Genomic DNA, 17,925 nt, shown 5'->3' with positions numbered 1-17,925 from the left:
CAAGAATTGAACTCACTTGTAGAAAAATGTGAAAAACCAGCTTAAGGGGACTCTCCTATGGTGTTTTTGGCTGAAGATTCATGAAGAATTGTCTAGATTTCTTTTAAATCTCATTTTTATCTAATTAAATTTTATTTTATTTTATTTCCCATTTTGCCCTTTAATCACCTAATTTCTTTGTTTTCTCTCTACTTATGCCGCCTCAACCTTTTTAAGTGTGTCTAATTGCCATTTTAGTTCTCCCTTATTCACCACTTAAGCTAGTTAATCACTATTTCTTTAATTAGCAAGTTTTGCACCTTTTTAATTTAGTCCTTTTCAATTAATTAACTATCAAAACGTTAAAATTTTCTAATGAAACCTTAATACTACCTTAATAACACTCTGTAAATATTTACGGCTTAGTTTATGAAATTGAGGTCTCGATACCTCATTTTCAAAATCACTTAACCTAATAAATCATTCTAAAACAAGAATCACTAATTCAAAAATATTTCTAAAATCATATTTGACTCTTAAATACTAAATAATAAAATTTACGAGCTTACTCGTTGGATTTGGTGGTCTCAAATCACTGTTTTTCGACACCACTGAAAATCGGGCTGTTACAGTCAACTTTCGTAAACCTACACTTTGTCTTGTTATTTTCCTTGCTCCACAAGAGAATATAAACTTCATGAAGTATATAACTAGATTCCAATAGGTTCGTGGTACCAATGTCTTCCAAAGTTGGTCTAAAATGATTTGATGCTCTCGTTCTATTAATGTCTCTTTAAGGGTTAAGTATTACACTTTATTCTTTCTAATTAGTTCATGACCCTTCCATAACACTTCTTGCATATTTTGATTTACGGTAATAAGGTGTTGAACGATGTCTTCTTCTGGTTTCATTCTGTAATCATGCAATTCTCTCATCATCTTATCAACTTTCTCCCTTTGTGCTGAAGTTATTATCTCATCAGACAATATCAAATTTATTGCCATTTCTAAGAATATCTATGACAAAAATATTTTTAGTATTTATCTATTTTTTTCTATTGTTATCACTAACTAACAATTACTTTATAATAGTTCTTGACATAAAAACTTTCAAATATATTAAAAAAATTAAAACATAACATTCATAACCTAACAAATCACAATAAACCTTAAACAAATAATTAATCTAAACACAAAACTTACTAACATATCACAATAAACAAAATAACTTTAAAACAAAACATAAAAATTACACTAAACAAACTATATAATACTAACAAAATACTTTTTTCTTATCATAATATATTCTATTTGAAAATAACAATAACAATAAAAATAAAAATAAAAATAAAAATACATTTTCTTTCTTTCTTCTCTTCTCCCTCTCATCTTCCTTATATTCTACTTTTTTTTAACTGATACTAAAATTGAGCTGGATGGGGAGAGGGGGAAAATGGTACTGGTGCTGCCTATTAGATTGGGGTCACCAATGCCACCTATCAGATAGGAGTCACTAGTGCCGCCTATCAAATAGACACCATACCTCTTTCGTATAAAATATCACTTATATACCATTCTGGACAAAGTGGTGCCACTTATCAATCATGCACCACTATTAAAATATTATTATTATTTTTTAACTCAAATGTGTCAAAATTTTAGAATAGTGTCACCTATGCACCACCCTCCACTAGCTTGGATGTGTCATTTTGATATATAATCTATTTAACATACCATTTTAGTTTTTATTTTTTTTTATAATATATAGGTAAAAAAAACCCATTGGTTAGGTGGCAGCATCTCATAGGAACTGTATCAAACTGCAGGGAAAGAAAACATAGAAGAGCTCAATCCAAACAAAATAACACCAGCCCCCTCTTCCCCCCTCCCCCCCCCCCCCAAAAAAAAAAAACTCCAAATCCAGAAACCCTAAAAATACAACAAAGCGAAAGGCTTTATTGGATTAGGGTTTTATGGCAAAATTTGATGTCCAAACTCTCATCAAAGACAAAAGGTTCTGGTTCGCTTCTTTCCTCATTGCTTGGGCCGCTGCTCTTCAGGTAAATTTTTTTTTTAAAAAAAAACTGCCTTTGATTGCAAAAATTCTCCCATTTCTGGGTTCCCAATCGTTTAATTGGATTTGATTTTTTTTTGGATTTGAAGGGGCATATGATGTGGATGCAAAGGCAGGACTCTTTCAAGCAAAAATTCGGTACACCAAATCAATCCAATGATGATGAAACAAAAAACATGTCCCAAAGTTGAATCCATTGGTTTGTTTTTAAATGCTGTTTTGTGATTTGATTCGTAGAACAATGATGGATATTTGGGTTCTAGAGGTTATTAAGATTCTTCTTCAGTTGAATCTTAAAATACCCAAAATGAATCATCGTCTGTCTGTGAAGAATATGCTCAAAAAGTTGAAGGAGGATTGATATCATAAGCTTAATAGATTGTAGTTTTGGAGATTTGATTACATTATTTAGTGCTAATATTCACTGATTTCTATGTGGAATAATATTTGATTCACTGTGAGTGAATTAGATCATGACAGTGAATAAGTAAGAAGATTAAACACCAGAACCCACTTTACAATGATTTTAGTTATTATAGCCATTCATTAGCTTAATCTCTACTTTGCATTCTTGGAGAATTTAGGGTTCATAAAACTTGTTTTAATCTTTTAAAAAAAAAACTGTTTCTTTCTCCTGATTTTTCATATCATCAGACATATTCATCAGTAGGTGTCACTTTGTTGGAGGTTAAATCCAGGACAACAAGTTCTTGATTTGAAACCTTTGTTGTCTCATCAATGGCGGGAATCATTTTCAGATCATTTGATCCTTCCGTTTGGATCTCTTGATTTGATGACGTTTGATCCTTGCTTTTACCCCACAAAACCAGATAAAGGCCGATAACAATAACAATGGCTCCAATAACCCTATAAAAAAGAATGACACCATAATTACAGAAATTATGAAGCTTTCTTTAGCAGTTTCCATGGCGGAATTTAATGGAACTGATAATTTACCTTCCTAAGTAGAGTATCTCTGATAAGATAAATGAGCTAAAAATTGCAATAACCACCATGCTCAAGGGACTAAAAGCAGTCACGAAAACAGGCCCTCTGGTTTTCATTACCATCCCTTGAACATAATAAGCAATTCCAGAACAGATTACTCCCTGCCACCACACAAAACATTCAAGTGAGTGTCTGGTATGTTGAATTTTTTTCATACCTTAGCGGTGTTAACTAATTTGACTGATAAGAGGGATCAAATTTTAGAGGGCAAATCTCTAAATTTTGAGTATTGATAGAGAGACCAAAACCATATAATATGACCGTACTGGTGCAATCGCGGAGGGAGGTTCTCACACTGTAAACAGCAGCTAATAGTTTAGCATCCAAATGAATAGACCAAACAGCAGCATTACCAGCTTCCATGGCTAGGGCTACAATGCATCCTTCAATGGTGCCCACCAAGCAGATTAAAGCTGTTAGGGAAAGCTCAGCAGGGTATGATTTTAGCGTAATGGCCTACAAAACAAAACCACGCATTACATCTTTATGACAAATGAAACAAATACTGTCCACCTTCCATACGTTCACTGTAGTTAATCATAACATCTGTTAAATGCCGTATCGTAGGCATACCAGTAGGTACATCATTTTTGCTTTGACCCTTTAGTTTTATCTTGTAACATGTTGGTATTCACTGATACAGACTTGTACAGATTGAAACCAAAACTGAATGCTACTCATATCCTTTCATTTTACCTTGAAACCGCTACTAACCAATATTGTCTAAACAAGAACACCAACAACCATCACCGCAGCCGTGATAAAAGAGAAAATGAATGTAAATGTAGAAGGTTTACTTGTAGAATGATGAAAGCGGCCCAGCTGAAACAACCGATGGTGATCATGATAGCGCCTTTGATGGGATATTGGTGAGTTGCAGCACTGGAGAAGGCATGGCCATCATCTGATTTAATCCATGGCAACTGCAACATTGGTCCTTTTATCAAAGTCATTAGCATTGCTCCTCCCACACTCACAATGGTTCCTATTATCTTTGCCTGGCTATGAACTTCTCCTATATTAACCTTCTCAAGCCTGCCAAACAAATATATATATATATTCAACCATATAAAGATATTAATGAGTTGGAAAGAGACTAGATTAAGTTGAGTATATCTGGTATTAATATTATATATAATTTTCTAAGTATAACCTGATTTGAAGCTCAAATTTTTTTTATATGAACTCACCCATATTTACATGTAATATAATAATTCAAGTCCGTTAAAAGTCCACTCATATTATTTTCTTTAGAAAATTATTTTTACGTCATATATAGTAATTATATTTATGTATATGTACTTTTTGCTACTATTATATAAATTTTCCTTTATCAATTTTTTAAAAATAACATAACTTTTAATATTTACCTATGATATAATATATTTAATTTTAGTATGATGTATAATACATAATATATAAAATAAAGTTTTAAAAAATACATATTATAAACTTGAACAAGCTTTGAATATTAGAATCTAAACTTGACACATAGTTTAAACGGGCCTAATTTTCTTTTTACTCAAATCTATTTTTTGAATTTAATATTTTTGTCCAAACCCCTTAAAAATCGGGTGAGGTTTTAGATTTTAAGTGGAAAACTCGACTCTTGAACGAAGCTAATGGGATGTTTGAGTTCAAATTTGACCTATAATTAACGTCAACATCACTTGTATTTCCCCAAGCTTAACTCAAAAGTTAAAAATGTTAAGTAAAATTTAAAACTTTGTTCAAACCTAAACCCAAACCCAAACGCGCGCGCACACACACATATATATACAGATGAAATTAGATATGTTTATCGGTTGGTTGGGTTTGCACTGAGCTTATGTATGGCTTCAGCATTATTTATATTTGCTTAAACTTATTTTTTGAGTCAATATAAATGATGTTAACAACATAGACCCGGTCAAATTTACTTGGACTAATCAACACCTTTCATTTTAAGGATCACATAATATATACATATTTAATTTTGTCAAATTTTATATATATATTTATTGAAATTTTAAACATAGAAAATTTTTCGTATTTTACAATACTTACGGTATAATATTATATTTAATATATAAAAATAAATAAATATATTATAAATTGGAAAATTGATCATATTGGTGACTTTGAACGTTAGAGTTAAACGACAGCCCTAGATTTTTTTAAAGCTTAAAAATTGTCTAAACTTTTTTAAATATTGTACCAATGTTTAGGTTTTAAGGTGCCATTTCCTTGAAATACTATGAAGTTGCATATACGAAGGGGATTGGAAATTCGGTTACTTGAAGATCCAGGCGAAGGTAAATGCAAATGCAGGAAGAACATTGCACATTGCAGATGTGAAAGTTGCTGAAGTATACTTCATACCACTGTAGAATAAGTTTTGATCAATTGTTGGCCTGAAAATCAAGTGAATTGGTGTTATATTCAGACCAATTATTCGATAAGATCATCGATGTCGGCCGGTGACAAGTCAAGTAAGTCATTGAGATCACGGTATATAAAGGCTAGGAACCATGTGAGAAGGATAACGGAAAACGGAATTCCGATGCCCGCTAACACCCTTTTTGTTTTTCAAAGGATTCTCGATCTTTGCCTACTATATCGGCAACTTACTCGACTTGTCAACTAAAGACCTCTACAATGGTTAGGAACATAAAACTTGGTACTTACTCCAATAACCCTAGTAAGAATATCTTAACAAAGATAGACAAGGTCATTTTTGGCCTAATCTTCCTGCAAATGAGTCATTGATTTAAATGATGGACAATCACAATGAATAAATATAACATGATTAAAAGTATCGGTCGAAAAATATGAAACCTATCATAAACAAGGGCGAAAGGAGCAATGACGAGAGTGGCGACGGCGTGGCGGTAGACGACCAAAACATGTTGGCTCATGCCTTGGTTTAAAGCATACTTACTGATTAAAGACATGCCTGCAAACCCAAACTGCAAAAGGATTACAGCTACAAATGGTTTAGTTTGATCGAAAGTCTTGGCCAGATAACCCATTCACAGTGTTGCTTTTTTTTTTTTTTTTGGTTTGGTTTTGTCAAAATCTCTGTTTTCTTCAACAAGCTTTTATATTGGTGTAAAAAATGAAGCACAATCTCAACTTCCTTATATACACATTATTTCTCATGCAAATATAATCTGTTTAATTATTTATAGATATGTAAATGTTGGGATTCCACTAAAATCAACTGTTCTGAAGATTATATAATAATAATTAAAAAAAAAAACTGTCTTTTTGTTCACATAAAGAAAACTCGAACATAAAAAGATTGGCAACTAAGAGCAAAGCAAAAGCAAAATAAAAGTAGTGGTATTTGCCTATACGAAACATTGTTGAATCCAAGTAGATGACTTTCACAAGATCTTTTTATTTATGTAGTAACCATTAATTTTTTTAAAAAGAGTTAGATGTGATTAATCATGAATCTACTCATTTTAGAATTATGTTAAAAAATTCTACAGGGTAGAGTGTTGAGTTATGTGTCAGGAAATATTAATATTTTTAAATTTTGTGACACTTTATTAGGGTTTAATTCATTATTATCTAAATTTATAATTTTCTTAAATTTGACTCTAGTATCTACAAAATTAAATTAATTCAATTTTAAATATTTTAAAATCAATTTTACAACAACTCATTTCCTATATCATTAAATTATTTTCAAATTAATTACATATCACAAATTAATTATAATTATTTGTCTTCATTAGGTTTAGGTCATGCTTGGAAATAAACTAAGCCTAAACTAAACATGCAAGAGCATTAATCAAACAAACATAGGACAAATATATTCAAATCATCAACAGGACCAAATTAAATAGATTAGAAAATTTGTCTAAGGACTAAATTGAATAATTCAGAATACACACCCAAAGACCAAATTGAATAAATAAAAAACACATTTGAAGACCAAATTGAATAAATAAAAACACATTTGAAGACCAAATTGAATAAATCAAATAACAGATCCAAAGACTAAATTGATTAACTTCAGAAACTCTTTAACTAGTTTACTAACCTTCTTAAAATTAAAATTAAAATTAATTTGTTAAAAATAAACATATAAGTTATTATTAAAACTTGAACAATGGGTTTGTAAGGGCTTTCACACATTGTTTATCCTCGTTAATGAAATCACGACTGGCGGTGGCTATGTCTATCAAAGAGGTCCTCACCTGGCTGAAAGGTTTCTCCTCGTTAATGGAACCACGACTGGTGATGGCTATGTCTATCAAAGAGGCCCTCACTTGGCTGAAAGGTTTCTCCCCGTTAACGAAACCATGGTTGGCGGAGGCTATGTCTATTAGAGAGGTCCGCACCTAGCTGAAAGATTTCTTCCTGTTAATGGAATCACGGCTGGCAGAGGCTATGTCTATTAGAGAGGCCATCACTTGGTTGAAAAGTTTGGGCTTGGATAATATTGAGGTGGAGCCGGATCGTTTGGAGGTCGTTATAGCCTTAAATTTGCAGCAATTTTACTTTTTCAAGTTTGGCTTGCTTTTATACGATTGTTATCTATTGAGACTTCAATTTCAACATCCGTACTTCTGTTGGACTCAACTAAATGCAAATAAGGTGGCTCATCATATCGCTCGGGTGGCCTTATCTTCTGCAGTCATGTCTTGCTTTAGTTCTTGTCCTGTTTCTATTTTTGATGTTCTTATTGCTCACATAAGTGCTTTGAGTACTAGCGAAGTTGAAGAGTGTTAAGGCCAAGTGTACAGAGTAAGCATGTTGGCTTGAGATTTAATTGGGTTTGCGTTTATTTCAAAAAAAAATGTTTTTTAAGAGCACAAGAATTGATATTGATTATTATTCATCATAATTTTTTTCAAAGTATTATTTAAAAAAATATAATTTTAACGGATTTTTATTTATTTAGACTTAATTTTTTGAGATTCTAACATAGTTATTCCTATTCTAAACTTTTAAGTAGATTAAAATTTTCTTTAACTTAAACCTAAAACTAATTTCATCTACCCTAATTAATATTAATCAAATCACATCTAACCTAAATACAAATCAAATTATATCTAATCTAAAGGGTAATCAAATTAAACTAATCTAATTTTATAGTAAAAATAATCTAAATTTTATTTATCAATGTAATTAACTCAATTAATTGCACTAATTACATAACCTAATGTATTAATTAACAACACACCCAATAATCATATCAATTCAAACACATGAACTAACTTTGAAAGTAAGAAATTGGTAGCAATAATTGGTAGTATTAGCAAAACAACATTTAAGATTCAATATAAAAAGAGATTATATCATTAAGAAAATAAGAGAGAAAACAAAGAAGAAAAGATAAGAAAACTGAGAAGAAGTTTGATATATGATGAAGCATCTATTTCTGACTTGTACAATTATGCTTTTATATAAGGGACTCAAACATTATCTAGCTTGTAAACTACTTAACCTCTTGGTACAACAAACAAACTAACAAGTAACCACTTAGCATACAGGACTAACTTTCCAACTTATAATCTAGTGTTCCCCTTTGACTTCTCTTTTTTTAACAAAATTCTCCACCAGAACATACATCAAGCTTCTTTCTGAAATGACTAACCACTAGAACAGACAATGGCTTTGTCAGTATGTCTACAACTTGCTCACATGCAAGGACATAGTTAACCCCAAGCTTATTTTTAGCTACACATTCTCTTAAAAAGTGTACTTGTAACTCCACATGCTTTGATCTTGATGGAACACATGATTCCCTGATATTGTAACTACATTTGCATTATCACACCAAACAATAGGCACATTTGACAAACTATAGAAAGTTCATGCAACAATGATTGCTCCCTTCGCTAGCTCTAACACACTACTTGCAACATTGGGATATTCAACCTCTAAGGTTAATAAAGTAACCACGAGCTACTTCTTTGAACTCCATGATACTAAATTGTTGATTAGAAATACTACTATTATAGCCCTCCATAATTTGGGACATGTGGCAGCATGGCAAGCCACTTGAGGAGCACCCCCATCCGTTGAGGACCGGAAGGCCATTAGAAGCTCTGCTTTTTGATTTAGCTACTAGACCAAAATAGGAGAAAGTTGCTCAATGAAGTTAGCCATCCATTCCCTCCGGAAGGGCACCACCACTCGTTCCTTCAAGCTCCCAATCTTTTATTAAGAATGTGATCCTTTTGGTTACCAAACCCCATGTGGATTCAACCACTCCGTACCATGAATTAAAAGGAAATGATAGGATACATTCCACCATAAACATCCTCGTCCATCGTGGACATCCACCCCACGCGTCCCACAATGATGGTCTAATAACGAATCCGCGACGTTAATGCCACCTAACATAAGACCTCGCCTATAAATAGTCCTTAAGACGACGAAGAATGATAAACTCTTTAACACTCTTGACTACACTCTACCACTTTGCTCTCAGCTTTCATCTTTTTACTTCCACTCTCTACACTTTTCGACTCTCTGCCTAGATAGGTTAAATCGGCCTCCGTCATCACTATCATTCCTTCTTCTGTGTCTCCTCTTTGTTGATCCCACACATCAACAACTACAAATTCAAAAGTGGACCTTTTATTATCTATGCTACTTCTCATTCTATGTTAGGATAATCAACTAGATTCAATTGTTTAGCAAGTCTAAATGCAACACCATAATCACAAGTCCGCTTGAGATACTTAAGAATTCACTTAGCAACTCTCTAATGTATATATTTAGGCGGAGTCATAAATTGACTAACTTTATTCACGGTATAAGATATGGATGGTCTAGTAAGACATAATTATTGTTGTTTTCCCATAATACTTCTTTAGTAATGATGATCTTCTAAGAGTTCACGATACATATTAGTGAGATTTGTTGAACTAGTCATAAGTGTAGGAAAGGGTTTGCAATCATCCATCCATGTTGCTTGAAGAAGCTTTAAAACATATTTTCTCTGATTTAACAACACATTACCATTAGTTAATTTAGCTTCAAGCCCAAGATAGGAATTTAAATATCCTAAATCTATCAAATAAAATTGCTCATCCACAACTTTATCCACTCATCAATAGATGCAGAATCATCTCCAATGATAACTACGCAACATAGATAAGGAGAAACACTTTCTTGTCACCATTTCTTTGAATGAACAAAGCTACATTTGCTTGTGATTGTTGAAAACCATGTAAGGTAAGATATTGCTTAAATTTCTCAAACCAAGCTCTTGGAGCATGTTTGAGACCATACAAAGCTTTGTACAATCTATAAACAAGTTGTTCACTACTAGAATCAACTAGTTCATAACCTAATGTTTGCAACATGTAAAACTCCTTCTTCAGATCCTTATTTATAAAAGTGTTATTAATGTCTACCTATTTAAGCCTCTATCCTTTAGTGAAAGAAACAGTCAAGATAATTCTCATAATGTTATCATTTACTACTAAACTCTAAGTTCCCTTAAATTCTTACTTTGCCATTTGTGAGTAGCCCCAAGGCAGTAACCTAGCTTTATATCTAGCAACACTTCCATCAAAATTGTGTTTGATATTGAATAACTACATGCAATCAACAGGCTTTGCTAGCAAGTAATTTCTATAAACTCCATGTTTTCTACTTCAATAATGTGCCCATTTCTTCCTCAACTATATTTCTTCAACAATCATAAAAAAGGGCTTCTTCAATATTAGCAAGTACATTTTTCTGAACATCAGTAACAAATACTTTCAATTTGAAAATACCTGCATTGGATCAAGTTTTCGTAGTATGTGTATTAACTAAGGCATAGTTTCCTTTATAAACTACCTACTTGAATATATACATATATATATATATTAAAAGGCATAATTTTGTGTTTTAAAACCATATGCATTCCTAAATCGTGGCATCCAAAACGTCACGAATAAAAATTTATAGAAATATGATTAGATCAACTTAAAAGTAATTCATAATAATAGCTTCACAATCTACTTCGAAGTTAGAACATTTAACTTGAGTAGCATATCTACTGCTACTTCCATAGATTATTCGTCCATCAAAAGGTCATTACATATCAGTTACCTACAATAGTCCAAATGCCAAAATATAATACAAAGGTCATTTAATATACTTGAAATTTAAGATAAGTAATTTCCCTCGGTTAGCAATCCTCAGACCCATATATCTTTTTGTTCATTTGAAATAGGGAAGAAAACTCTTTAGGGTTGGTAGGTTGATATCCTCTCCACTTGTTTAAGTGATATTGTTGTCTTCTAAAAGGAGAAAATGACCCTTTGAATGTGTGAAAAACACATCAACAAGATAATAACAACCATTAGACACTTTTAAGCCATTTCTCCTACTTAAAGCATCTCAAAGAACTCTCCCATCAGTAGCCAACCCTTCCTAACTAGGTTGCATGTATGTAACTTTCATGTCAAGGGTACATATCGCTAAAAAATTAGTGGCAACCTCATTTTTCCTTATATGATACCTTGGTTTTTCTTCAAGTGGCAGTCAAACTTTGATGTGGGTTTCGTCTAATGCCCCAAAACAATACTAAGAACATATAATCACAAATATTTTTAAATTAACTCAACTAATATCAGTAATATGTATATTGAATAAATAACGTTGCTTTTAATTAATTACCTTAAAGATTTTCCACTTGTCATTAGTTGAATCACTTGGAATAGGTTTGGGTTGTTGGATCTGGTGCCTTAAGTGTAGGATATTTTTTATGTACATTTGTATTTTTCGAACAAATTGGTTTAATAATAATATCTATTAATTACATTAATACCTTTTATAGATTGTCCTTAATGATTTTTGCATACAAAGCAAAATGGAAACAAATACTGACTCACTGGTTATCTAATGTTTAACTAATACTAAGCGATATTACATGGTCGGATCGTAACACGGAAATACAACTTATATTAGTAGATGAGCCTAAACATGTCCTTAGTCTAATCGAAAATGAGAAAACCAATTGAAAGACTAATATGTCGTCTATCAAGTCCAATTGGGGAGATGTTTTATATTGAGCATCGGAGCGGATGACTCCTAGAAGATAGAGACATAGATATGACTGAGTGGACCAGCAGTACATCAGATAGGACCCAAGTAGAATAGATCTTGAATTTGTTTATATATTCATTCACTTGTGACATTTATTGTGTGACAGACCTTAATCTTAAATGAGTGATGGACTACGTATGTGTAACTTGTATACTTTGATGTAAGTAAAAACCTAAGTTTAAATAGATAAAGGACCAAAAGCTAGTGCATTGGGTATACAACTTTTGTCGTATGTAGCATCATTCACAATAGTGGAATTCATAGCCCAAGAAATGGGTAAATGATATCCTCTCATTGACATTACATGATAGATGAAAAGTAAATGTAATTGACTGCCTATAAACGTGTTATTGTTTATAGTACAAATATCACACCAAAAATATATAGAATTAAATCGGTGGTGTTCACAAGCGTACGGGTCAAATTGTAATATAAAAGTGTTACAACGGAACACCGGTAAGTATTCCAAGGATCGTACCCAAGGGATTGCATATTGGAGAAACTATTATTAAACTAATTACAGAAAATAATTACTAGTCTAATCGAGTCACAAATTAGAAGTGTTAATACAAATTAAAATATTGCTTAAACTAATTAAATCAATAAACTTAAATTAACCTATGAAATTTCCTATTCTTAGTGTTGACAATGCGAGCCTCTAGCCTATGATCGATTAAATCCCTAATTAATAAATAGAAGATTAACTAATTTTAGAATTCAGGTTTTAATATGAATTATCTATTAATTAACTAGTATTACCTCCCGACTAGACTTGCTCATGGGACTTGCTCGTGGGTCGGGCCACCCGGCCAGTCCCGAAGGCCCACCTGAAAAGTGGGAGGGTTTTGGCAAAAATATAGGCCCGAAAAATGGGCTTGGGAAGAAAAATAAGGCCCGTTTTAAAAATAGGTCGGGCCTCGGGTAAGACATTTTTGGCCCGAGCTTGGCCCGGCCCGAATTCACTAAATGAAAAAAAAATATTATTTTTTTATCATTTTAATGATATTTTCTCCTTATTTTGCTACCATTTCACTATTATGTTGCTACTATTATGTTGTTATTGTTTGAATATTGTATAACACATGTTTTATTGTTAATTTTGTTATTATTTTAGAGATATTTTCTTCTTAAGTTGCATCTATCTTAGTATTATTTAAATATACAGAAATTTTAAAATTTATTTTCAATTTGTTCAGAAATATTTATTTTAATGTTTTTAGTATTTTTGATGTATTATATATATTTAAAAATTATGTAAAAAATAATATAATATAAAAAAATTAGTATAGGTGAGCCAAGTCGAGCCCGGGTTTTAGTATTTTTATCCGAACCAGGCTTGGGCAAATTTTTCGGGCCGAATCAGACTAGGGCCTAGCAAACGGGCCTAAATTTTTTACTTAAGCCCGACCCGAACCCAGCCTAGCCCATGATCACCTCTACTCCCAACCTCTACTAATTAATTAATCAGCAGATACTCGCTTATCTCTCGACCTCACTTTCTCCATTGAAATAAATTATGATTTACTCGACAAACTTGTATCCCGACCTCATTTAACCTTTGTTACTTCTTAGGGTTGTCAAGCCTAGGTTTTAAGAACACATAATTTATACCAACTAATTCTATTATGAAACCTTATCCTCTTGTTAATTAATCAACTTAATTAATTAATTAGTTCAATAAGCGAATCATGTAAGATATGAATAAAGCATGAGAAATCATTCTAATATTCACACAATAGTTAATTGATCAGGTTAAATAAGTATAAATAAAAGAATGAAATAGAAGAGTAGAGAGAATGCTCATGAATAATATATTAAAGTGCAGTACTGAAGCACTCTTCGCTCGCAATTGTGTTCACAGCGGAACAAGATCTTCCGACTAAGCCAACATAAAAGGAAAGAAAACTAAAAACTAAATAAAATTGTCTCCGTTTAAGACTATGCACTAATTTGTGTACATGAGCCTATTATTTATAGGCAAAATGTGTGCAATTTATGCCTGATATGCCCCCGATACTAATAAATGCTTGATATCAAACGATATCTTAAAATCTTGTGAAACACGGTCGCTAACATCATCCTTACTTGTTACCCAAGTTCAGGCTATGGCTCAACACAGGAGCTACTATAACTCAACATAGGTTGTTATGGCTCAACACAAGGGTCGTGCCGCACTATAGACTTGCTATGTTGCGTTGTAGCAGTTATTTTATGGCGTTGCACCCTGACATGCTCAATTTAGGGGTTCAATCCCAGAAGCCACACGTCTTGCCAAAAATCAATAGCCCTCCCATTTTCAAGCTTCCAACATACACATTTTTTAACAAAATCACAGACTTGAGATATTTCCCTGCACAAGCGCGAGCAACCCCTCGTACGATAAATTCCGGAAGAACTCCATGCCACTTATAATTGTTGCGCAAAACTTTGACCCATAACTGATCAATATTCTGAGAAATTTAGAAATTTAATTTCATTAGGAAAGAGTGGTTCAAATCCACCATAGTTTGTAAGCCCAATCCCCCCATTCACATTATTACACAGCCAGTACCAACCAACCAAGTGAATTCCTTTCCTTGCATCCGTAGATCCCCAAACAAACTTGCGTATTATCTTTTCCAACTCTAAACCCACTCTTTTGGAAACCAACATGGTCTGCATTATATATGTCAGAATAGTAGCTAGAATAAACTTTGCCAATATGGTCATTCTTGCAAGAGACAACATCTTCACTTTCCAACCTAAAAGTTTATGTCACATTCTATCAACCAAATACTGATAAATCTCTTTAGAAACTCGATTATGCAACAAGGGAATCCCTAAATAGCTACCAAGATCATCGACTCTCTGAAACCCCAATCAATTTCTCAAATTCATAACCATCATAGTCAACACGTTCTTGCTAAAAAAGACTTAAGTTTAATCTCAATTCAACCAATGTCCTAAACTCACACAGAACCAATAAAGAATCGAATTAATAACTCCCATTTGACCCATCGAAGCTTCTGCAAAAAGAATTAAGTCATCCGCAAAAAAGAATAGGTAACTAATCACTGGCCCTTCTCGATTTAACTTAATAGATTTCCATCTTCCACCATTCACTTCCAACGCAATGGTTTGAGCCAACCTTTCCATGCACAAAACAAACAAATAATATGACAATGGATCCCCTTGCCGGATGCCATGTGAAGGTGAAAACATATTTGAAAGTTTCCTATTCCAACTCAGTTGCATACGAGAAGAGTTAACACATCTCATAATCATTACCCTTAAAGAATCTAGAATCCCAATGTCTTGCAAAGTGTCATCTATAAAATTCCCAACTTAACCTATCATAAGTTTTTTCCAAGTCGATCTTTATGTATATAAAAAAAAAGAGAGAGGAGAGAAAGAAAGGTTTAGAGACCCATTCGACATGGAAAAGGAGAAAAATATAATTAGGTGGAAATTAATCAATGATGTGGAATAGAGAGAAAATAGAGGAGTGATCAATTTGTGCAATGTAACTAACGATGATAACTAAAATAACAAAAAAAATCAAAACAGGAACAACCTACTTTTAGGTGACTAACGAGGTTTATTTATTTATTTTTATTTTTGTAAATTCTATGGTACATATCAAAACAAAGACGCAATATCATTTCCTTCTATCGTATTAGTAGTCACCTTGACGCACCCCCTTCAGACACCTCCCACCTCACTCTCTCACCTCTTCTATTTGCCTATGTAGCCACCCAGTCGCACTAACACCATCAGCAAATCATAAAAACCATTGCAACAACCCCTCATTCTCCTCAAATTCCTCATAAAATATTCTTTTATTCCACCGATTCCATAGTCCCCAACATATAATCCCAAAAAGTACTTTCTATTTATTGCTTACCATGGGAAAATTGTTAGGCCAAGACAATTAATAACCAACCCTTCATATTCAATGCTAGAAACTCATTAAGTTTTGAAGGCTGAATAACAATAGACCATATAGTGACTGCTCCGAAGCAAATTTGTAGCACATGATTCGCATCTTCCACCCCACATCCACATCTGTTACAACTAGCCTATTTCATAATGTGTCATCGTACTCTTTCTGCATTCATAAGAAGGCCATTATTCAACACTAACCAAAGAAAGGACATCACCTTTTGTGGCCCTTTAAATTACCACACCAACTTCCATAGGAAATCAACTGTCATCTAGTTATCCTGCAAAAAACCATAAGTTGTCTTGATGCTAAAACATCTCCTTGATTCCCACCTCCAACCCAACATATCATTCAGATCAATAGCAAATGGAAGTACAACCGCAACTATCCTTTAGATACCAACATCAGACAACAACCATTGTATTCGATCCTGATCCCACCTTCCATCCTCATCCATCATATCTTTCACTATAATGAAGTTGGTTGGGCTAAACCTAGGGACCCTGACATGCTCAATAAAGAGGCTAGATCCTGAAAGCCATACATCTCTCCAAAAATCAATAGCCCTCCCATTTCCGATCTTCCAACACACACCTTTTTTAACAAAATCCCAAACTTGAGATATTTCCCTCCACAAGCACAAGCAGCCCCTTGTGCGATAGATTCCGGAAGAACTCATTGCCACTGATATTTGTTGCGCAAAACTTTGACCCATAACTGATCAATATTCTGAGCAATTTGGAAACATAATTTCATTAGGAAAGAGTGGTTCAAATCCACCATATTTTGTAATCCCAATCCTCCCTCATTCACATTATTACACAGCCAGTCCAAACCAACCAAGCGAATTTCTTTCCTTGCATCCGTGGTCCCCAAACAAACCCACGTATTATCTTTTCCAACTCTAAACCCATTCTCTTGGAAACCAACATGGTCTGCATTATATATGTTGAAATAGTAGCTAGAACAGACTTCTCCAATGTGGTCATTCCCGCAAGAGACAACATCTTTGCTTTCTAACCCAAAAGTTTATGGCACATTCTATCAATCAAATATTGATAAATCTCTTTAGAAACTCGTTTATGCAACAAGGAAACCCTTAAATAGCTACCAAGATCATTGAATCTCTGAAACCTCAACCCATTGCTCAAATTCATAGCCATCATAGTTGACACGTTCTTGCTAAAAAAGACTTGTGTTTTATCTCGATTCAACCTATGTCCTGAACTCACACAGAACCAATGAAGAACCGAATTAATAACTCCCCTTTGACCCATCGAAGCTTCTGCAAAAAGAATTAAGTCATCTGCAAAAAAGAATAGATAACTAATCACCGGCCCTTCTTGACTTAACTTAATAGGTTTCCATCTTCCATCATTCACTTCCAATGCAATGACTTGAGCCAACATTTCCATGCACAAAACAAACAAATGAGGTGACAAAGGATCCCCTTACCGGATGCCACGCGAAGGTGAAAACAGATTTGAAAGTTGCCCATTCCAACTCAGTTGCATACGGGAAGAGCTAAGACATCTCATAATCATTACCCTTAAAGAATCTAGAATCCGAATGTCTTGCAAAGTATCATCTATAAAGTCCCAACTTAACCTATCATAAGCTTTTTCCAAGTCGATCTTTATGTAAACAAAAAAATAGAAGAGAAGAGAGAAAGAAAGGTTTAGAGACACATTTGACGTGGAAAAGGAGAAAAAGATAATTAGGTGGAAATTAATCAATGATGTGGAATAGAGAGAAAATGGAGGAGTGATCAATTTGCGCAATGTAAGTAACAATGATGACTAAAAAAAAAAATCAAAATAGGAACAACCTACTTTTAGGATAACTAATGAGATTTATTTATTTATTTTTATTTTTCCAAATTCTATGGTACATA

At 33.2% G+C, this 17,925-nt stretch overlaps 2 protein-coding genes across 2 annotated transcripts; one reads left to right on the top strand and one right to left on the bottom strand.

Moving 5' to 3' along the window:
• Positions 1 to 1,851: 1,851 nt before the first annotated feature.
• LOC105780819 (uncharacterized) lies at positions 1,852 to 2,527 on the top strand. The gene is made up of 2 exons (XM_012605334.2): positions 1,852 to 2,039; positions 2,143 to 2,527. Exons 1-2 carry the CDS (start codon positions 1,953 to 1,955, stop codon positions 2,242 to 2,244), a joined length of 189 nt encoding a protein of 62 aa, XP_012460788.1. The 5' UTR covers positions 1,852 to 1,952; the 3' UTR covers positions 2,245 to 2,527.
• Positions 2,415 to 6,180, bottom strand: LOC105780818 (WAT1-related protein At2g39510). Its single transcript, XM_012605331.2, has 7 exons — positions 5,879 to 6,180; positions 5,729 to 5,791; positions 5,338 to 5,454; positions 3,859 to 4,096; positions 3,356 to 3,517; positions 3,011 to 3,162; positions 2,415 to 2,920 (listed from the first exon to the last, which is right to left on the bottom strand). Exons 1-7 carry the CDS (start codon positions 6,070 to 6,072, stop codon positions 2,704 to 2,706), a joined length of 1,143 nt encoding a protein of 380 aa, XP_012460785.1. The 5' UTR covers positions 6,073 to 6,180; the 3' UTR covers positions 2,415 to 2,703.
• Between the last annotated feature and the right edge of the window lie 11,745 nt (positions 6,181 to 17,925).

The sequence above is a fragment of the Gossypium raimondii genome, chromosome 4 (assembly GCF_025698545.1).
Source record: "Gossypium raimondii isolate GPD5lz chromosome 4, ASM2569854v1, whole genome shotgun sequence".
NCBI lineage: Eukaryota > Viridiplantae > Streptophyta > Magnoliopsida > Malvales > Malvaceae > Gossypium > Gossypium raimondii.
This window is presented reverse-complemented; position numbering and strand designations above follow the sequence as displayed.